A 23,926-nucleotide genomic window follows, 5' to 3' on the forward strand; every position below is an offset into this window, starting at 1 on the left:
CCACTGTTTCCCCATCTATTTCCCATGAAGTGATGGGACCAGATGCCATGATCTTAGTTTTCTGAATGTTGAGCTCTAAGCCAACTTTTTCACTCTCCTCTTTCACCGTCATCAAGAGGCTCTTTAGTTCCTCTTCACTTTCTGCCATAAGGGTGGTGTCATCTGCATATCTGAGGTTATTGATATTTCTCCCAGCAATCTTGATTCCAGCTTGTGCTTCTTTCAGCCCAGCGTTTCTCATGATGTACTCTGCATATAAGTTAAATAAGCAGGGTGACAATATACAGCCTTGACTTACTCCTTTTCCTATTTGCAACCAGTCTGTTGTTCCATGTCCAGTTCTAACTGTTGGTTCCTGACCTGCATATAGGTTTCTCAAGAGGCAGGTCAGGTGGTCTGGGATTCCCATCTCTTTCAGAATTTTAAACAGTTTATTGTGATCCACACAGTCAAGGGCTTTGGCATAATCAATAAAGCAGAAATAGATGTTTTTCTGGAACTCTCTTGCTTTTTCCATGCTCCAGCGGATGTTGGCAATTTGATCTCTGGTTCCTCTGCCTTTTCTAAAACCAGCTTGAACATTTGAAAGTTCACGGTTCACGTATTGCTGAAGCCTGGCTTGGAGAATTTTGAGCATTACTTTACTAGTGTGTGAGATGAGTGCAATTGTGTGGTAGTCTGAGCATTCTTTGGCATTGCCTTTCTTTGGGATTGGAATGAAAATTGACCTTTTCCAGTCCTGTGGCCACTGCTGAGTTTTCCAAATTTGCTGGCATATTGAGTGGAGCACTTTCACAGCATTATCTTTCAGGATTTGAAAGAGCTCAACTGGAATTCCATCACCTTCACTAGCTTTGTTTATAGTGACGCTTCCTAAGGTCCACTTGACTTCACATTCCAGAATGTCTGGCTCTAGGTGAGTGATCACACCATTGTGATTGTTTGGGTCGTGAAGATCTTTTTTGTATAGTTCTTCCATGTATTCTTGCCACCTCTTCTTAATATCGTCTGCTTCTGTTAGGTCCATACCATTTCTGTCCTTTATCGAGCCCATCTTTGCATGAAATATTCCCTTGGTTTCTCTAATTTTCTTGAAGAGATATTTAGTCTTTCTCATTCTATTGTTTTCCTCTATTTCTTTGCATTGATTGCTGAGGAAGGCTTTCTTATCTCTCCTTCGTATTCTTTGGAACTTTGCATTCAGATGCTGATATCTTTCATTTTCCTTTGCTTTTCACTTCTCTTCTTTTCACAGCTATTTGTAAGGCCTCCACAGTCAGCCATTTTGCTTTTTTTTGCATTTCTTTTCCATGGGGATGGTCTTGATCCCTGTCTCCTGTACAATGTCATGAGCTTCCGTCCATAGTTCATCAGGCACTCTATCTATCAGATCTGGTCCCTTAAATCTATTTCTCACTTTCACAGTATAATCATAAGGGATTTGATTTAGGTCATACCTGAATGGTCTAGTGGTTTTCCCTACTTTCTTCAATTTAAGTCTGAATTTTGCAACAAGGAGTTCATGATCTGAGCCACAGTCAGCACCTGGTCTTGTTTTTGCTGACTGTATAGAGCTCCTCCATTTTTGGCTGCAAAGCATATATTCAATCTGATTTCAGTGTTGACCATCTGGTGATGTCCATGTGTAGAGTCTTCTCTTGTGTTGTTGGAAGAGCGTGTTTGCTATGACCAGTGCATTCTCTTGGCAAAACTCTATTATTCTTTGCCCTGCTTCATTCTATATTCCAAGGCCAAATTTGCCTGTTACCGCAGGTGTTTCTTGACTTCCTACTTTTGCATTCCAGCCCCCTATAACCAAAAGGACATCTTTTTTGGATGTTAATTCTAGACGGTCTTGTAGGTCTTCATGTCTTCATAGAACCATTCAACTTCAGCTTCTTCTACTGGCTGGGGCATAGGCTTGGATTACTGTGATATTGAATGGTTTGCCTTGGAAACGAACAGAGATCATTCTGTCGTTTTTGAGATTGCATCCAAGTACTGCATTTCGGACTCTTTTGTTGACCATGATGGCTACTCCATTTCTTCTAAGGGATTCCTGCCCATAGTAGTAGATATAATGGTCATCTGAGTTAAATTCGCCCATTCCAGTCCATTTTAGTTGACTGATTCCTAGAATGTCGACATTCACTCTTGCCATCTCCTGTTTGACTACTTCCAATTTGCCTTGATTCATGGATCTAACATTCCAGGTTCCTATGCAATATAGCTCCTTACAGCATCGGACCTTGCTTCTATCACCAGTCACATCCACAACTGGGTATTGTTTTTGATTTGGCTCCATCCCTTCATTCTTTCTGGAGTTATTTCTCCACTGATCTCCAGTAGCATATTGGGTACCTACCGACCTGAGGAGTTCCTCTTTCAGTATCCTATCATTTTTCCTTTTCATACTGTTCATGGGGTTCTCGAGGCAAGAATACTGAAGTGATTTCCCATTCCCATCTCCAGTGGACCACATTCTGTCAGACCTCTCCACCATGACCCGCCCATCTTGGGTGGCCCCACACAGCATGGCTTAGTTTCATTGAGTTAGACAAGGCTGTGGTCCATGTGATCAGATTGACTAGTTTTCTGTGATTATGGTTTCAGTGTGTCTGCCCTCTGATGCCCTCTCACAGCACCTACCGTCTTACTTGTGTTTCTCTTACCTCGGACGTGGGGTATCTCTTCACAGCTGCTCCAGCAAAGCACAGCTGCTGCTCCTTACCTTGGATGAGGGGTATCAGAGCCACCCCTTCTGACCTTGAATGTGGAGTAGCTCCTCTTGGCCTTCCTACACCCATGTAGCTGCCGCTCCTTGGATGTGGGGTTGCTCCTCAGCCGCTAGACATCTTTTTTGGGTGTTAGTTCTAGAAGGTCTTGTAGGTCTTCATAGAACCATTCAGTTTCAGCTTCTTCAGTATTACTGGCTGGGGCATAGATTTTGATTGCTTTGATTACTGTGATATTGAATGCTTTGCCTTGGAAATGAACAGAGATCATACTGTCATTTTTGAGATTGCATCCAGGTACTTCATTTCATACTTTTTTTGACTATGAGGGTTACTCTTCTTCTAAGGGATTCTTGCCCACAGTGGTAGATATAATGTTCATCTGAATTAAATTCACACATCCCAGTCCATTTTAGTTCACTGATTCCTAAAATGTCATTGTTCACTCTACCATCTCCTTTTTGACCACTTCTAATTTACCTTGATTCATGGACCTGACATTCCAGGTTCCTATGCAATATTTTTCTTTACACCATTAGACTTTACTTCTATCATCAGTCACATCCACAACTGGGCATTGTTTTCACTTTGGCTCCATCTTTTCCTTCTTTCTGGAGTTATTTCTCCACACTTCTCCAGTAGCATATTTGGCATCTACCAATCTGAGGATGTCATCTTTCATTGTCATATCTTTTTGCCTTTTCACACTGTTCCTGAGGTTCTCAAGGCAAGAATACCGAAGTGGTTTGCCATTCCTTTCTCCAGTGGATCACGTTTTATCAGAACTCTCCACCATGACCCATCTGTCTTGGGTGGTCCTACATGGCATGGCTCATAGTTTCATTGAGTTAGGGAAGGCTGCCGTCCATGTGATCAGTTTGATTAGTTTTCTTGATTGTGGTTTTCATTCTGTTTGCCCTCTGAAGGATAAGGTTAAGAGGCTTATGGAAGCTTCCTGATGGGAGCCACATCTCCTGGTGGCTGTTAAAAGGCCTGTCATAGTGCAGGATGACTTTCATTCTGCAAAACTTATTAAATACCCAGCATGAGAAAGGGCCTGTGTTAAGCATGGCATAATGCATTCAACATACCTGTTGATATTAACCATGTATAGTTAGCCAAGAATATGGATAGGATGCTCTGGAAGCCAGGGATGTAGAGTCCCCCACTCCCTATTGGTTAATAATGACAACAGTAATTGGTTGTCTCTATGCCAGGCACTCTGCTGGATATTGGCAATTAAACAGTGAATGAGCCCAAGAACTCACAGATGATGAGAAGTTATTCATACAGAGAAATGATAATAAGACATGATGAGGTTGGTAAAGGAAATACAGGACCTGGAAGAGATAGCCGATACAACAGTCTAGAACACTATGGAGAGGAGCTGATGAGCTTAGTCCAAGGTTGCAGGCCAAACACTTAACCTTGAGACAGGTTATATCATGTAATCTTACTAATCTTTATCAGTACTTGCAAAAATAAAGCCCTTAAAACTCCTTACAGTTCATAAAATACTGGTGGGTATTTTGAATCTATTTTCAAACACTACAGTATTGAGAGCTTTATAGGGTACTGGTGCAAAATAGTTTGGGTAATATCAGCTCACTATTACCTGCTACTGGTCAGCTGACTGAATGGGGTCTAAGTTTTAAGGTAGGAAAGCCAGAGACTGCTACTAGGAACTGCTGGTATTTTTCTTCTTTTCCTGAGCTAAATGTGTGATATTAAGCTGCTCCAACCTTAAAGTCCCCTATCGGTAATCTAGTTCATAACTTGTGACTACTAAATGTTTTGAGGATGAATGTCATGATGTCCCAGAAACAGATGGCTCAAGATATCTAAGTATTCTTACTACACCTGGTGACACTAATATGTACTTTTAGATTTATTTTTAGGACAGACATTACATTTAAAGTACATGGGGTGAGGTTTTACATCTCGGGATATCTAATTACCAACATCATCTGTACCAATCATGAATAAACTTACTGAAGACAAAGTATAACCAAAACCACATTATTGGTGGAGCAAGTCAGAATCCCCATTTGTCTGGGGGACAGTACATAGAAGCAGGACTAAAGTTGAGATTAATGGACTGAGATTATCCAGAATCAGGTGATAAATTGAAACTACTTGAGGGTAAACAGCTGTTTTTAGTCCTAACACTGAATATTATTTAAATTGGATAACAATTCTGGTTGATGCCATCATTTTAACACTAAAGTATGCCCTTCACATGAATTTTCGGTCCAGACTTTCCAAATAAATCAGGACATCTGTTGATTAACCTCAACATTATATTTTATTTATTGTTGCACTAATACCCCACTCAAGTCAATGGTCTTAGTCACAAAGGGAAGGAGATAATGCCAGCTTTGAGCACATAGAAAGGCTTGACAAGGGGCCAGCCAGTCTTCATGATGTCAGGCAGTGAGCTAAGAGAAGAAATGTGAGACTGAAAGTTATGGCATTAGGTGGAAAATCTACAAAGCATTTTAGGATAGAACATGTCCCTAGTAGAGATTGCCCAACAGAGAGAGGAATCTTCTGCAACTTTTTGAGCAGAGAGAGCTCAGATCATCTGTACTGCCCTATGGACTGAAGGTGGAGTTAAGAAGTGTTGATGTATGGCAAAACCAATACAATATTGTAAAGTAATTAGCCTCCAATTAAAATAAATAAATTTATTAAAAAAAAAAAAAAAGAAGAAGTGTCAGAATAATGTACCTCACTGCCTAGCTCCTTTGGTAAGATATCTTCACTGAGCGGTGGAAATCAGGCAGGAAAAGTTTGTTTCTCTTGAGTCTTGGGCTATATTTCTCCTCTAGCTGCCTGCTTATGAGCCACTGGAATCCAGATAAATAGTGCTTTGCACTGCTTGTTCTTGGACTTCCCTGGTGGCTCAGGGGGAAAGAATCCACATGCCAACACAGGAAAAGCAGGTTCCCTCCCTGGGTTGAGAAGATCCCCTGGAGAAGGAAATGGCAGCTCACTCTAGTATTCTTGCCTGGGAAATCACCCGGACAGAGGAACCTGGTAGGCTACAGTCCATGGGTTTGCAGAGTCAGATATGACATAGTGATTAAAACAAAATCAACAAACTTCTTGTTCTAACAGGTCAATAATGTAAGCCTCCAACAGCAAAATCACACAATTTTATCTAGTACAAAAATGAAGTATTTTACAACATGTCTGTTTTCCTTTAAGAGAGGGATTCTTATCCAGAAATATACAAGATGACCTACCACATTGTGAATAATAATGAACATCTGTGTTCCAAGTCATTTCAGTTGCTCAGTCATGTCCAATTCTTTGTGACCCCATGGACTGCAGTGTGCCAGGCCTCCCTGTCCATTGCCAACTCCTGGAGTTTACTCAAACTCATGTCCGTGTTCCAAAGCCTTACTTAAAAAAGAAAAATTTAAGAATACAATTGAAACTCTTTCTGGTAGCCCTCCACAATGACAGCTCTCTCACTGCTCTCAGGTCAGCATTACATGAAATTAGAGTTTGAAATGGGTCACCAGTCTCAGTGGGGCAAGCTATGGTATGAAAACTTCAAGGCGGGCCTAGTGCAGGGGCATGGTTTTCCCTGAAACCAGGCCCTCTGAAGGCTGGCAGAATCCCCTCCCACCTCTGTGTAAATCCCTGTTGCCGAGTAATGCCAATGAATTTTAAAAATCTGGAGCAAGCAAGTGTAGTTTAGTACATTTTTAAAAATTCAAATTCATTACCATAAAAATGAGCCTCTTCTCTGTCACAGCTTACAATTCTCTCTGACATTCAATTGACTGATCAGCAGACCTGGGCTTTATAGTAGGAGACTTTTTGCATTCCTCTTTGATCTGATTTCCCCCTATTTAATAGACAATTATAGGCTCTTTAAATCCCAAAGGTTCAGAGAGAGCAAATAATTACCAGTAGCAATTTTAGAATAAAGCCAATCTAAATGAGCTCAGTTAAATTATGTAATACTAAGCAGTGGCTTTTTTTTTTTAAACAAGGACAGTGAATCAAAACCCCAAACAATCGTTATACTGCCTCAAATTCCTCCTGACAGCTGCCTGTTAAACTTCTGACCTGTTTGTAAAAATCTGCACACCATCTACCAAAGGGATACACACATGATTGCAAACTTCTGTTCTAAGGACATTAAATAAATTATTTCTTTAAGATCATATGGCAGATCTATAATTAATTAAACCCACCATGATATTACGGCAAAATAATTTAGCTTTTCTAAAAAGGTAAATGTAATTTGCCGGTCTGGTATTTGGAAGAATGCTTTACCCCAAATCAATTCCTTTAGTTTCTAGAGAATAGAAACTAGAGGCAATCTCATTTTAATTATATCTCTTTATTGCTAACAAAGGAATGATTTATGCAATTAAATTAACCGGCTACAAAATTATTCTCAGCTGGGCTGTCCTAATTCTTTGCTTTCTGAATTGCAGGTTCTTACACTTTCCTATGTAGATTAATTTTTCTGATATGCAAACAATGCCTCTTGTGTTCATCTTTTCCACTTTTTTTTTTTTTTTTTTAATTCAAAAGTCTCCTTTTCTTCTTGCTGCGACATGAGTAATATTTGTTGAACTGCTGGGCTGTGGCTAAATTTTTTTTTTTTAATGTTAAAAAGATGAAAAAAATCTTTTCCAATCTCATTATTCCAGAACAGAGCAAGGTTTGAGGGATTTCTTATCTGTGATACTAGAACAGCGGCAAAGACAGGGAAATTTTGCAAAAATGTCAAAGGCTGCAAAATTTGAAAATGGTTTCAGCAGCCCTGGGAGTTGTAAATTAGCAAATGCTTTTAGAACCACCTTTTTCCATTGCATCCCTCTGTTCCTTTGCTTGCCCCGCACCCATCCCACACCTGTCTGTATGCCACAATTATTTCTTACAAAATGTAATCAGGTATATCCAGGCATGCTAACATCACCAGCTACAAGCTAGCGTTTATGGAGTGACCTCTTTGAGCAGGACACTGAATGAGGGGCAGGTGGAGGAGGGCAGGGGAAGGGGGTTATAGAGGAATCTGAAGACATTCCCTCTGTCCTTCAGTAGTTGATGGTCTAGGAGGTAATTTTTGGTAAACATTCTTATGAAGTAAGATACATTTCTGTACTGATCAATTAAAGACAGAATGATAACATAGCTCCAGGGCTGATAGCATTATATGGGACCTACATTGATTGAGATTATTTTAAAATATTCTACATAGTTTGCTATTCATTCTTTTAAGATAGGATGAGGTAAGAAGTAGCAAAATACAGTCTGGCAATGTTAAGAAAGTGACAGAAAAGAGATGAGGTGCATGTTTTCTTTTGAAGCATAAATATGTGGCTTCCCAAGTGGCTCAGACTGTGAAGTATCTGCCTGCAATGTGGGAGCTCTGGGTTTGACCCCTGGGTTGGGAAGATCCCCTGGAGAAGGGAATGCCAATCCACTCCAGTACTCTTGCCTGGAGAATCCCATGGACAGAGGAGCCTGGCGGGCTACAGTCCATGGGATCACAGAGCCGAACACGACTGAGCAATTAACACCTTCACTTCATATGATATAGGCATGCTTCTCATGCCTCCACCTTTATTTACCAGATCAGGGGCATAACCCTTCTCTGTGAAGGGCCAAATAGTAAATATTTTTGGAAATGTAGATATTGTTTCAGAAATGGGACCCCTTCCAGGGCCCCAAAGGGGGCTCTTGTCTAACACTAGGAAATGAATTGTCCCAGGAGACACTTGTGCTGAAAAAGCAAGAGATTTTATTGGGAAGGGGCGCCTGGGAAGAGGGCAGGAAGGTAAAGAAACCCAGGAGGACTGCTCTGTCACTGCTCTGTCATGTGGCTTCCAGTCTTCAGTTTTATGGTAATGGGATTATTTTCTGGGTTGTCTCTAATCAATCATTCTGGTTCAGGGTCCTTCTTAGTGACGCACGCATTGCTCAGGCAAGATGGACGCCAGTGAGAAGGATTCTAGGAGGTGATGGGACGTCTCTTTTGGTGGTTTGTTAGTTCCATGTTCCTTACTAGGACCTCCTGTTGTGAAATAACTCATCTAGATGGTTACTAGAGTGCCTGGACAGGGTGGGTGGTTTCAGTGTGCTTCCCCTAACAACGTGGTGTCTGTCACAATTACTGAACTCTGCCATCTTGGCTTGATTACAGGCATAGACAATATGTAAACAATGAGCCTGGCTGTGTTCTAATAAAACTTTATTAACAAAATCAGGGAGCACCTGGGGGAATTCCGGCCCTAATCCCAAGGTTTGCTTCTTTTTTCCTTTTCATATATCTACAGAGGGGAGGGAGTAAGGGTGACTTTGGGGCTGAGTGTGTAGAAAGGAGAAGGGCTTTTACCCTGGAATGCCTTCGCTTCTGCAGATGAACCAGGTGTTGGGGGAGAGAAGTGTACCTCTGGGCAGATGCCCTGTAGTGCGGGTAAGGCATGTGGAGCTGATTTTTGTTCCCCATTCACCTTTCTGAGAAGTTGGAAGAATAATCACTCTGAACATAAAAGTTAAGCAAAAAAAAAAAAAAAAGAGGGAAAAAAGTTACCTTTTCTCTGTATGAGCAAAAGACAAGAGAGTTTTCTTCAAAACTCTCTGGAACCTGGTAACCTAATTTGTTACATAGCAGTGGATAACTACTAAAGGATTTGGGCAAAAAGGAAAGCATAACATTTGCGTGGAGAGAAAGCCCTTAAGAGTTGACAGTGTCCATGGATACTTCTTGACAGCAGAAACTGACTTTTTCACTTGACTTCTTCCAGTGTATATACTCATATTGCATGTGGTATAATTACTCTTAGTAAAGGACCATTGTATTATGGATTGAAGTGGACACCTAAATTCTGTGAAAGTAAATGAAGCCCAACCATGGATATGAGTAAGGGAGCAAATAGGGCCACATGTATAGCCATATATGCGGGCTAAGTCACTTCAGTTGTGTCTGACTCTGTGCACACCATGCTGCTCTGTCCACTGGATTCTCTGGGGAAGAATACTGGAGTGGGTTGCCATGCCCTTCTCCAGGGGACCTTCCCAACCCAGGAATCAAACCTGCGCCTCATGTCTCCTGCACTAGCACTAGCACGTGGGTTCTTTACCACTAGTGCCACCCGGGAGGCCCAGATGTATGTATGTATGTGTGTACATGAAGATATGTGTGTATCTTTCACATATTTAGGGAGACCAATCATTCTGGCTTGCTCTGAACTGAGGGGTTTCCTGGAATGTGGGACATGCAGGGTTAAAAACTAGGACACTGAGAGAACTAAAGGGAACCCTTCTAAGAAAAATAGAAAATGGGAGAACCTGAGGAACAGATGACTACACCTTTGAATACAGTAGGGTTTCTCCATTTGTTTCTTCAACAGATATTAGTTTGCTTCTATTGTATGCTAAATTCTGTAGATTAAAATTTTGTGGCCTCTGACTTGAATGAGTACTTATATAAAGTTGCCTTGATTTACATTAGGACAAATTTGCCTCTAAGATAAATACATTTGATTACTGAGAACTTTTTAAAAGATATTAATATTTCTATAACATTTTTTTTTTTCAAGTCTAGTCTAAAAGATGGCTTTAAGCATCTGTTTTCTGAATCCTTTCTCAGGTATGCCAGGTGACATAGTTGAGAGCAATAAACATTAGTAGTGGGTAGGTCACAGTCGCGAGTTAACACATGCCTTTTTTTTCTGGTTAGATTCTATTTCTTTCAAATTGTAAAAGCTCACCTAGAACCTCTGGCAGCTATTTTTGTCATCTCTATTTCTTGGGTTTTACTAGTAATACTAGCCATTTACAAAGAGTGATAAGAAGCTCACATTTATTTTCTGATTTAATTCCTACAACTATGTGGAGTAAAGACTACTATAATCCCTAATTTACAAATGAGGAACCTGAGGCTCCGAGACATTCTATAACATGACCCAGTTCACATGGCTGGTAAGTCACAAACATGGAATTTCAAAGTCCTTCCAAACCCCACATTCTTCACCACTACACTAAATTGCTCATCCTAATAATTGTTACCATAATGTAAGGTGCTTGCCTATGCACAGGGTGCTGTGCCATGCACTTTACACATTACCATCACTTCCTTGGAAAGTAAAGGACTTGGTGATATGAACGTGGAATCGATGACGAGAGGCAGGGAGTGATATCGACTTTGCTATTCAAGGTGTCGTCCGGAGTCCCGCAGTGTGTTTCACCCAGAAGCTGTTTAGAAACGCAGAATCTCAGTTTTTTGCACGTGTGCTCAGTTGTATCTGACTCTCTGCAACTCCATGGACTGTAGCCCACCAGGCTTCCCTGTCCATGGGATTCCCCAGGCAAGAATACTGGAGTGGGTTGCCACGCCCTCTTCCAGGGGATCATCCTGATGCAGGGATCGAATCAGTCTCCTGCATTGGCAGGCAGATTTTTTACCACTGAGCCACCTGGGAAGCTCTGCAGGATCTCAGATCCCACCCAAACCAGCTGAATGAGAATCTGTATTTTAACAAGATCTAGTCTAGGTGACTTGTAAGCACATCAATGCATTTCAATTGCTATAGAAGACCTATGAAAAAAACCTATCCCCACCTGTGAATGGATTTCTCTGTTGCAGTGATTCTCTAAGTGGGATCCCTGACCAGGAGTGTCATCTTCACCAGGGAATTTCAAATGAACATTCTAGAACCCCACCCCAGACCTTCTGAATGAGAAATTCCGAGGCAGTAATCTGTCTTAGCCTTTCATGGGATTCTGATGAAACCCGAGGTTTGAGACCCACCCTTCAAAGGTTGTACAATCCTCACACCTGCGCTCTACTTGGAATGAGGAGTCAGCAGTGACACCCTGTGGAGCCAAGGGAAGCTTGCATGTTTGCCATGAGTGTGCTTGCCTTTTGCTCCTGGTAAGAAAGATAAAACCATCATGATCTATATTCTTTGTACTAAAATTACAAAGCTGATTTGCTACCCGGTAAACTATATGCTTTAGAATCCTCTGCTCATTTTGGCCAAGCTGACAAGATCCTTTAATTCAGCAAACATTCACTCATCACCAAGTAGGCATAAAGGACTGCAAATAGAGGTAGTGCAGAAAATAGAAAGCCTGCTCCCTGGAGCAATCTACTACCAGTTATGTTTATAACAGCACCAGCTACCATGTATTTGCTGTGTAGCAGGCACTGTGCTGTTTTTTTAAAAGACTCACTCAATTCTTATGAGCTAAAGATGTATTTATTATTCCCATTTTATAAGAAATATAAATACTGACTCTAAAGTGTATGCTTTTAATCACACAGCAGAGATTCTTAAAGTGATCTCCAAAGATCACTGTTATCAGCACTTAGTGCACTTAAGTGTAGCCTCCCAAGGACCCCTCCAAATCAAGGCATATTTAACAAGCACCCCAGGCAAATGTTATAGACAGTATAATTTGGCAACTACTGTGTTATATCACGGAGAAGGCAATGGCACCCCACTCCAGTACTCTTGCCTGGAAAATCCCATGGACGGAGGAGCCTGGTGGGCTGCAGTCCATGGGGTCGCTAAGAGTTGGACACGACTGAGCGACTTCACTTTCACTTTTCACTTTCCTGCACTGGAGAAGGAAATGGCAACCCATTCCAGTGTTCTTGCCTGGAGAATCCCAGGGACAGCGGAGCCTGGTGGGCTGCCGTCTATGTGGTCGCACAGAGTCGGACACGACTAAAGCAACTTAGCAGCAGCAGCAGCAATGTTATACCACATGGCCTCTGTCAAAGTATACTATCCTTCAAAGTATTATGGATCATATCCTGAAGTGAGTTAGCATCAAATATTTGTAAAGCAGTGGCAAAGAGATGATTAAATTTGTATTTTAGGGAGATCTATGTATTGACAGTATGAATGGATTAAAGGAGGATGGTAGTAGTAGAGAAGGACTTTATCATCTTATCATGAAGACCAACAAACAATGTCACACTAAAACAAGGCCAGGTGGTGGTCTAGGTTAATTTCCTAAGTGACTTGTTCATTCTAGTACAGGTGTCTCAAATTCGTGTGCAGGAAAGTTCAGTTTTAAGAGCTGCATGAAATCTAAGCTAGAAATCCTGAACCAAGTACTAGGAGGATAATTTAGGTAATCTAAAGAAAAATAACGAAATAGGGTCAGAATTGGAGCTTTGGCAGAGTCATCCTCTTAGCAAACTTTTAAAATAATTTTAAGTTACTATTTAGAACCTACTTCAATTCCTAAATAGATTGTCTATAAATTCTGATACTTTTTTTTTTTTGAGTTGCTGCTGCTGCTGCTAAGTCGCTTCAGTCCTGTCCACCTCTGTGCAACCCCATAGACAGCAGCCCATCAGGCTCCCCCATCCCTGGGATTCTCCAGGCAAGAACACTGGAGTGGGTTGTCATTTCCTTCTCCAATGCATGAAAGTGAAAAGGGAAAGTGAGGTCGCTCAGTCGCGTCTGACTCTTTGCAGCCCCATGGACTGCAGCCTACCAGGCTCCTCTGTTTGAGTTGTTACTATCACTTTAAAAATTTTCAGCTCTGCTGTTTCAAATCTTAAAATCGAGTTATTCTATTTAATATCATTGGTTATACAAGTTGTGTTATGCCCCCTGGTGGCAATAAGGATAGGAAGATGAGAAGCATATTTCAATCAAAATGAGAGCCGACTTAATTGAAACAGGGGACAGGTCCTGAACTTGAAATGGAATTTCATATAAAACTTTTCTGGTCTTACTAAAAATAGGAAACATCCCGTTAAAACTAAAATCAGATGTGTTAACTTCAGCCTGCAAGGTGCATATTTCAATTTTCCTTGCTTTGTCATAAAATGGATTAGCTCCTTGAAATATGTCAGTTGAACTTGAAATTAAATATTTGCTCTACATATAGCTAATAAGTAGCTGCACTCATATAACATAACTGAAGTCTATATACAGAATTTCCTTCAAGATCAGACTTTAGCATATGTCACATATACATAATACTATCGCCTTTTTTCAGAGCATTAATTTCCCTCTATTAATAAACTTTTCAAGGTTACATAAGCCCAAGTAGTCATTTTCAAGAAGGTGTTACAAAAAAGTTCTAAATTGTATAATTTGCCCTCCAATCAAAACAGCCAAATAATGGTTTTAATGGGCATTATACTGACAGCTTCTTGATTAAGGCTTTTATCTGTTTGGGGACCAAAAAAAGATGAGTGAAGATACTGAACTACTAGAACCTATGCTGATGTTTGGTGTGAAAAAAAAAATGCATGAAAGATAAATGTTTCTTCTTGGACTAAGAAAACTTGGCCTCAGTGGATATATTATTTGGTCAAAGAGGAAAAAAAAAACCCTATGTCTTAAGTAAACAAAGTAGCTACCAGGTGCCTGGCACTACACTATCCTATTAGTACTAAAGAGAGACAGTCACTGGCCTAGGCAAGTGGAGGATGTGTAAAAAATTACAATATGATACAAATTACAGTGAAAGTAATAACAAAAAAAGAGAGGAAAACCTGACCTTTAAAAAGGTATTACAGCAATAGTTTGGGTTGGAGACTTTAAAAATGAGTACTGTATGTTCAGCTGGACACACGGAAGAAGAAAAAAAAAAAAACAGTGAGAAGAAACGTGGAAACACATGGAAGTGTGAGGTGCTAAGAAAGCGAAAATAGGTATTACTCATGGATGAAGTTCAAATGAGAACTGGCAAGAGAAAAGGCATGGGAGTCTAGAGTACAAAAGGTCTTGAAATTCATGCAAATTTCTCCTCTAAGTGACAGGTCCCAAAACTTTCTCAGTTCAAGAAGCTCTTAGTGTATCCGAAATTCTTTTACTATGCCCCTTGGTGAAAAAACAAAAAAACAAAAAAAACAAAAAAACAAAACCCCAAAGCTGAAAAGTTCCATTATCAAGTAGTTAGGTTCAAATAACTTAATAGGTATTTATGCCCTAGCAATGTTCATTTAAACAAAACAAAACTGAAAGAGTATTTTCTTCTGTTGGACAGCAATTAACAGTGTGCATGCCAATTCGGCACTGTACAAATCAGATTGGATATTGGCATTCTCATTTCTGATTCCATAATGATTTTCATGTGATACTTGATTTGTATTACAGCAAACCAGTGAATGCCACAACCCAAAACCCAGCTTTGTAAAGAGGTATCATTAAAAGGAATTTAGTGTGATCTAACATTGAAACTGTGAACTACCTTGAGCTAGCAGTTTGCATTGCTGTCCAACAGACAGCAACGATCACTCTATTTCCTTTGCAAACTTAAAATATTGAGTTTACTATGACACCCAAGCACAATTTGAAAATCTAAAAGCTTTTGCAAAAATAATTGACATAATCTAATTCGCATGTTTGAAGTGAAGTGAAGTGAAGTGAAGTCGCTCGGTCGTGTCTGATTCTTTGTGACCCCATGGACTGTATCCTACCAGGCTCCTCCCTCCATGGGATTCTCCAGGCACGAGTACTGGAGTGGGTTGCCATTTCCTTCTCCAGGGGATCTTCCCGACCCAGGGATCGAACCTGGGTCTCCTGCTTTAACCTGAGCCACCAGGGAAGCAATTAGCATGTTTAGAATAACCTAATACCTTTGAAGAAGTGGATTCGAGATTGTAAACCTAGTAAAAAAGATTACTGCCAAGTACACCAGCTAAGAAATGAAGATGATATAAATTGCAACATGGGCAAAGATGTGAGAGGAGGAGACTTGGGTACATCAATCCATAGTTCTTGCTAACTAAATGGATATAAGGAGCGAGAAGTAGTGGCATAAGAGAGAAAGTTGGCTAAGTTCCTTTTCCATAACATACTTTTGAGTATTTTGATAATCATATTTGAATTTAATTGGTTCCACCTGCAGTCCTGTATTCTATTTTATGCACTAAAACATTACATTACTCTGAAAAGGTCTGTTAGGCTTCACCAGAATGCCACAAGGTTAAAAATTTCTACAGTCACCTCTCAGTATCCGCAGGGGACTGGCCCCAGGACCAGTGATCTGAGACTGCTGATGCCCCAAGGGCCATAGTGATCCTCCGTATCCACAGTTCTGCATCCACGGATTCAACCAACTGTGGATCATTTATTCAAAAGTTCTATTCAAACAAATCCACGTAAAAGTAGACCCTTGCAGTTCACAGCGGTGTTGTCAGGGTATACTGTATTGGCTATTGAATACCCAAGTCTGAAATTCAAGAAAAATATGACAAATGTTAACAATGCACATAACGCAGTAAAAGTTGCATGGATGTTTAATTCATGACTGAAGTGGTGGGTATAGATGAAAGTTTCCAAGGAGGGGTACAGAGGTTGAGAAGAGAAGGAGGGTCAAGGGCAGACGCCTAGAGAATACATTCTAGGGGAGAACAGAGAATGAGACCCTCATGGGAAAATATCTAAAAGGAACAGACAATTAAGAGAACTAAGAGGGCAGTGTTACTGAGACACAGGGGAAAAAGTATTGGACAGGTAGAATGTAAGGAAGATAAAGATTAAAATGGTCCAGGGAATTTTGATAACTAGTAAAATGATTTTAGAAACTTCAGTGAACCAGTATGAATAGAAATAACAACACCATTATGGGCAGGGAAAGAAATAGAGGTACATATAAATTAGGTTTTCTAGAAATTTGGTTGTGGGGGAAGAAAAAGAATAAGAGCTAAAGGTGGAGACAGGTCTTGGTGAGTTAAACATTTTTTAAACATAAAATGAGAGACATGGTCATGTTTACACCTGTTGCCCAGCCCCATAAATAGACCTTTCCATGGGCTGAATTTTTTTTTTTTAAAAAAGCAAGAAAGGCACAGGGCAATAGCTCAATTTTGTGCCCCAACTATTCCTCCATTGGACATCTAGCCCTTTCCACTCTTCCAGGGCTTTTCCTCTTACTGAAAGCCTACTCTGTACTTACTGTAGTATTTTATATTTCTGTCAAAGAGAAAAATAACTGGAACTCTGCTGCTGCTGCTGCTGCTAAGTCGCTTCAGTCGTGTCCGACTCTGTGCGACCCCATAGACGGCAGCCCACCAGGCTCCGCCGTCCCTGGGATTCTCCAGGCAAGAACACTGGAGTGGGTTGCCATTTCCTTCTCCAATGCATGAAAGTGAAAAGTGAAAGTGAAGTCGCTTAGTCGTGTCCAACTCTTAGCGGCCCCATGGGCTGCAGCCCACCAGGCTCCCCCGTCCCTGGGATTCTCCAGGCAAGAACACTGGAGTGGGTTGCCATTTCCTTCTCCAATGCATGAAAGTGAAAAGTGAAAGTGAAGTCGCTTAGTCGTGTCCAACTCTTAGCGGCCCCATGGGCTGCAGCCCACCAGGCTCCCCCGTCCATGGGATTTTCCAGGCAAGAGTACTGGAGTGGACTGCCATTGCCTTCTCCGAACTGGAACTCTAAATACCATTAATTAATATGTATTGTCTACCACGGCACTGTTCTAAGCAGTTTGCACATTTTATTTTCCTCATAAAAATGTCATAGCATAAGACCACCACTCTCATACTTCGTCTTTCAAAGAATTACATTAGGAAGTATGGTATAGTAAAAACATTCCAGACCTCAGTATTACACAAAGCACAATTCAAATTTTGGTTCAATTATTTACTCTTTCAGGACCTTCACCCATCAAGTAGTTATAAAAATGTCTACCTAGAGCTGCCTGAGTGAAGATCAAATGAGATCCCACAATGCTTAGTGCAAAGCCAGGGCTCAGTAATACTATACCTCTGTATGTTGACAAACAAAGCGACAAAAGCCATGAAAATAACAGGGGGAAGAAATTTCAAATGCAATTGTTTATTTCAACCACTACTTACAACAAGGAGCAGAGACATGAATACCTGCACAATTTAAGTTCATGGAAGTCTACAATAAATGTATTATCTTACAAAATAATAATCTATGAGAGTATATAAAAAATGACCGAGCCAACATTATTTAGTACTTTTGATACTTTCATTAACTTCAACTTAACTATTCCCTTTCAGAATATAAAATTAAAAGTTGACAAGCTTTTTATAAAAAGATGTGTAATTCTGTTAATCAGGTTGGGTTCTGAACATTTTCTTCTTCAGTTCAGCTGTTTTCACATCTATTTTAGCATGGCAGTCCTCTGTTGCCTTTTCAATGCCTTCGTGGTATTTCTCCAAAGCAGCTTTCAAGCTGAGAAATATTTCCTAAGTAGAAAATGAAATACAACAAGGATTATTCCATGCAATGACCAAAACTAAAAGTGAATTAAAGAATTCCAACAGTCTCATTCATATTTATTCATAATATTTTAAAGCCTACATTATCTTATGCACGTGCACATACAGACACACGTGTGCCTACTCTTATTAAGCCACACGGATGCACCAAAAAGTCAGCTACTCAGAAAGAGCAAAGCAGAGACACTAACAATGGCTTGAATTCTAAGACATTAAGGACATATTTTTAATAACCAAAGAAAAGTTTTTACTTTGGAGCTTTTCATGTTTACCAGGCAAATACCTAGATTTCTGTAAACAGCTATAACCTCTGTATTTGACTCTGATCATTTAAATTACATGTAAACAGGTTTAATAAGTAATCTACAGGACTGAAAAATACACCAGTATTTTTGTTTTAATAAACTGATCGGGCAGTCCTACTATAAGCAATAATGAATTTTCATATAAACCTATATGGATATGTTAAGAATTAAGAAAAAACTACAAAACAATTTTTATAGACTGAATAAAATAATAAACCAATTAGTCTGCATGCATTATCTTTTATCTCATGCTTATCAAATGCAATTTTGATCCATTTATTATTGATTTTTCTTACACAAAACAATTCTCAAATTTTGATACAAGAAAAAGTAGTATTCTGAAAGATTATAAAAGGTGTTCCACAACTGAAATAAAACAGCAGGCCTTTTCCAATGGAAGAAAAAAGTAATAAATGGGTAAAATGGTTATAAATATTCTCAATTTTAACTGCTGTTTCCATTAAACTTTTCTTAAACCCATAGTATAGCTAGTCCTTATCTTAGTTTAAATTCTAGTGTAGATACTCTCTGATTTTGAGCAAATTATATAGGTCATAATTAAATATAGTAAGAATTCAAAATGTTTCAAAAAAGAACAACACTATTTCCAGAGACTGCTACCTATGCAAGAACTATTGCTGGGAATCTGGGAACTATTGCTCTAGATTAAGTGAATATAAATAGATGGTGAAGGCTAAACACTTTCCTAAAATCTAAACATGGATCATTATTAAATCATAATACAAAAACAGAAAAGTGTATTTAGATTCCCAACATCTAATCAGACATAAAATTACTACAACTATGATGGAATATAAATCATTAGGGAAATAAATTAAAAAATTTTGACACCTTTATTTCTTAAAGCTTATTGGAAAAATAAGGTGAATTAGTTGCTAGCTTATATAAACACCATTTTTAAAAATTGGCACAATCAGCAGCTACAGATCAATTTAATTTCATGGTTCTATATAGGAATATGCACTTATTCATAGTAAAAGAAAGCTGAATAAATTTGGTAGAAAGACATTACTCAGGAGAAACTATTAAAATGAAGTGTAGCTAAATAAAGATATATAATCTGTAAATATCTGAACCAACCTTTTAGACACACTCAGAGGAACAATTTTCTCCTGAGGGCAACTGTATTCTCAAGGAGGAACCAAATCTGGCAGGTAGAGCCACATGAACGAATGAATGAAATATTAAAGCCCAGTTCTACCGCACGTCCACAGAAGCAAACGAACATCTGAAGTTCCAAGCCAATCCTCACAGGATGTTAAACCAATAGATCAGAGCCCTCACCAAAGCTACGTATTTCAGTTTCCAATTAACTCTGTACCCAAGTGGAATTTTATATTAACTTGCATAATAAGTAAGTCTTACTGTGATGGCTTGGCTGAAGTTAAATACTTTTAAACTCAAACTCTAGTTCTACAGTGTCTAACATGACAACCACTAGGAACATGTGATTATTTAAATTTACATTTAAACAGTTGCATGCTCCTCAGCTGCACTAGCCACCCTTCAAACGCACTGTAGCTACAAGTACCTAATGGCTACCATACTCAGTAGTACAGAACATTCCCAGCAGTAACTTCTATGGGACAGCGTTGGTCTAGGTAATTACCTCACTTTCCAAATCAGAGATATCAGGATTATATAATATCTATGGAGTTTTACGGCCAGTATAGCCATTTATCCACCAAGTATGTATTAACTCATCAACCAACATATTATTGAGGCCTCCTACAACAGCACTGAAGGTGGTATAACAGTACAATGGGATGTGCAGTTATGCTCTTCTACCCTATGAAACATACAATCCAGACTAGTTTGGATACTCAGCCCTTGAAATATAGCTAGTATAAACCAGGAAATAAATTTTAAATTTTATTTTATTTAAATTAATTTAAATGTAAGTGTAAACAGCCACATGTTGCTAGTAGCTATGGACAACACAGATCAGAATAGACTAATAATGCTATAGTATGTGAGGAGAGAAATCAACGATATCTGAAAGGAGCCACAGAAAGTTATATGGAGAATATATTTTTTCATTACACCTTAAACAATGAAAACGATTAGCTTAGACACAAAACTTTAATAATCCTAGAAGGTAGAGATCATGGCTTCTTTGTTCACACTTATTCTCTGAATCAAATATAAAGGCTACTACCTAGTAGATCCCTTTTATGGATCATAGCTTTGTCACAGCAAAGAGGCTTAAGTAACTCAAAGATGTTATGAGCCATGCTGTGCAGGACCAACCAAGATGGATGGGTCAGTGAAGAGTTCTGACAAAATGTAGTTCAGTGGAGAAGGACATAGCAGTCCACTCCAGTATTCTTGCCTGGAGAACACCATGCACAATATGAAAAGTAAAAAGATACTATGCCAGAGGATGAGTGACCCAGGTCACAAGGCGCCCAACATGCTACCGAGCAGGAGTGGAGAACAATTACTCATAGCACCAGAAAGAATTAGGCAGCTGGGCCAAAGCAGAAACAGTGCTCCCTTATGGATGTGTCTGGTAGTGAAAGTAAAGTCCAAGGCTGTATACTGTCATCCTGCTTATTTAACTTATATGCCGATAACATCAGGTGAAATGCTGAGCTGGATGAATCATAAGCTGGAATAAAGACTGCCAGAGGAGAGGGTGAGATGAATGGAAAGAGTAACATGGAAACTTACATTACCATATGTAAAAGAGGTAGCTAAGGGGAATTTGCTGTATGGCTCAGGAAACTCGAACAGGGGCTCTGTACCAACATAGAGGGGTGGGATGGGGAGGGAGATGGGAGGGAGCTTCAAAAGGGAGGGAATATATATATGCCTATGGCTGATTCATGTTGAGGTTTGACAGAAAACTGCAAACTTCTGTAAAGCAATTATTCTTCAAAAAAAAAAAAAAATACTGTCAGGAGAAATATCAACAACCTCAGACATGCAGATGATACCACTCTATAAAGAACAATACTGCACAGGAACCTGGAATGTCAGGTTCATGAATCAAAGTAAATTGGATGTGGTCAAGTAGGAGATGGCAAGAGTGAACATCAACATCTTAGGAATCAGTGAACTAAAAATGGACAGGAATAGGCAAATTTAATTCAGATGATCATTATATCTACTACTTGGGCAAGAATTTCTTAGCAAAATGGAGTAGTAGCCTTCTTAGTTAACAAAAGAGTCCGAAACGGAGTACTTGGGTACAATCTCAAAAATGACAGAACAATCCTGGTTTGTTCCCAAGGCAAACCATTCAATATCACAGTAACCCAAGTCTATGCCCCAACCACTAATGCAGAAAAAGCTAAAGTTGACTGGTTCTATGAGAACTACAACAATTTCTAGAACTAAAAAAGACATCCCTTTTCAATATAGGGGATTAGATTGGAAGTAGGCAACGGCACCCCACTCTAGTACTTTTGCCTAGAAAATCCCATGGACAGATGAGCCTGGTAGGTTGCAGTCCATGGGGTTGCTAGAGACGGACATGACTGAGCGACTTCACTTTCACTTTTCACTTTCATGCATTGGAAAAGGAAATGGCAACCCACTCCAGTGTTCTTGCCTGAAGAATCCCAGGGACGGGGAAGCCTGGTGGGCTACCGTCTATGGGGTCGCACAGAGTCGGACACAACTGAAGTGACTTAGCAGCAGTAGTAGCAGGAAGTCAAGAGATATCCAGAATAACAGACAAGTTTGGCCTTGAGTACAAAATGAAGCAGGGCAAAGGCTAACAGGGTTTTACCAAAAGAAGGCACTGCTCATAGCAAATACCCTCTTCCAACAACACAAGAGACGATGCTACACATAGACATCACCAGATGGTCAATACCAAAATCAGATTGATTATGTTATTTGCAGCCAAAGATGGAGAAGCTCTATACAGTTAGTAAAAAACCAAACAAACAAACCCAGAGCTGGCTATGGCTCATTATTGCAAAATTCAGGCTTAAATTGGAGAAAAGTAGGTAAAACCACTAGGCCATTCAGGTATGACCTAAATCAAATCCCTTACAATACAGTGGAGGTGATGAAAGATTCAAGGGATTAAGTCTGGTAGACAGAGTGTCTGAAGAACTATGGACAGAAAAGAGGTTGTCTGACGAAGCTCTAAAAATAGTTGAGGAAAGAATTAATGTAATTCCTTCTTAAGAAGCAATGCAAAGAAATATAGGAAAATGATAGAATGGGAAAGACTAGGGAGCTCTTCAGGAACATTTCATGGAAAGATGAGCACAATAAAGGACAGAAATGGTAGGACCCAACAGAAGCAGAAAAAATTAAGAACAGTTGGCAAGAATACACAGAAAACAGAAGGATAATACAAGAAAGATCATAATGACCCAGGTAACCACAATGGTGCGGTCACTCACCTAGAGCTGGACATCCTAGAGTGTGAAGTCAAGTGGGCCTTAGGAAGCATTCCTATGAACAAAGCTAGTGGAGATGACAAAATTCCAGCTGAGCAATTTAAAAATCCTAAAAATGACGCTGTTAAAATGCTGTACTCAGTATGTCATCAAATTTGGAAAAGTTGGCAATGGTCACAAGACTGGAAAAAATCAGTTTTCATTACAATTCCAAAGAAGGGCAATGCCGAAGAATGTTCAAACTATTGTACAATTGCGCTTATTTCACATGCTGGCAAGGTTATGCTCAAAATCCTTCAAGTGAGGAGTCTGCAGTATGTGAACAGAGAACCTCCAGATGTACAAACTGGGTTTAGAAAAGGCAGAGCATCAGAGATCAAATTGTGACATCTGTTGGATCAGGGCGAAAGTAACAGAGTTTTTCAGAAAAAATACCTACTTCGGCTTCATTTGACTTTGTGGATCACAACAAACTGTTGATAATTCTTAGAAACGAGAATACCAGATCTCCTTACCTGCCTCCTGAGAAACTTTTCTGCAGGTCAAGAAGCAATAGTTAAAACCAGACACGAAACAACTGACTAGTTCAAAATTACTCAAGTTAAGGTTGTATACTGTCATCTTGCTTACTTAACTTATATGCAGATAACATCATGAAAAATGCTGAACTGAATGAATCACAAGCTGGAATAAAGACTGCCGGGAGAATATCAACAACCTCAGACATGCAGATGATACCACTCTAATGGCAGAAAGTGAAGAGGAACTAAAGAGCCTCTTGACAAGGGAGGAGAATAAAAAAGCTGACTTGAAAATCAACATCAAAAAAACTAAGATCATGGCATCCGGTCCCATCACTTTATGGTAAATAGAAGGGGAAAAGGTGGAAGCAGCAATAAATTTTATTTTCTTGGCCTTCAAAATCATTACAAATGGTGAATGCAGCCATGAAATTAAGACACTTGCTCCTTGGAAGAAAGCTATGACAAACTAGACAGCATATTAAAATGCAGAGATGTCACTTGGCTGACAAAGATCTGCCTAGTCAAAGCTATGGTTTTTCCCAAAGTCATGTATGGATGTGAGAGCTGGAGTATAAGGAAGGCTAAGTGCTGAAGAACTGATGCATTCAAATTGTGGTGATGGAGAAGACTCTTGAGAGTCCACTGGACTGCAAGGAGATCAAACCAGTCAATTCTAAAGAAAATCAACCCCAAAAATTCATTGGAACGACTGAAGCTGCAGCTCTAACACTTTGGCCACGTGATGCAAAGAGCTGACTCACTGGAAAGGACCCTGATCCTG

The 23,926-nt window shown here is 39.7% G+C and overlaps 1 protein-coding gene and 1 long non-coding RNA gene across 3 annotated transcripts in view; one reads left to right on the top strand and one right to left on the bottom strand.

Moving 5' to 3' along the window:
• Positions 1-17,501: 17,501 nt before the first annotated feature.
• The window catches only part of NUF2 (NUF2 component of NDC80 kinetochore complex), a 40,504-nt gene continuing 34,079 nt past the window's right edge, over positions 17,502-23,926 (bottom strand). For both annotated transcript variants that reach the window (XM_061399917.1, XM_061399928.1), the window contains exon 14: positions 17,502-17,901. In XM_061399917.1, the coding sequence (XP_061255901.1) occupies positions 17,764-17,901 (138 nt within the window). In that variant the 3' untranslated portion in view covers positions 17,502-17,763. The remainder of the gene's footprint in view (positions 17,902-23,926) is intronic.
• Positions 21,737-23,926, top strand: part of LOC133237661 (uncharacterized) — a 42,464-nt gene continuing 40,274 nt past the window's right edge. Inside the window, exon 1 of the long non-coding RNA XR_009733293.1 lies at positions 21,737-21,890. This is a non-coding gene — a long non-coding RNA (uncharacterized LOC133237661). The remainder of the gene's footprint in view (positions 21,891-23,926) is intronic.

The sequence above is a fragment of the Bos javanicus genome, chromosome 3, assembly GCF_032452875.1.
Source record: "Bos javanicus breed banteng chromosome 3, ARS-OSU_banteng_1.0, whole genome shotgun sequence".
Lineage (NCBI taxonomy): Eukaryota > Metazoa > Chordata > Mammalia > Artiodactyla > Bovidae > Bos > Bos javanicus.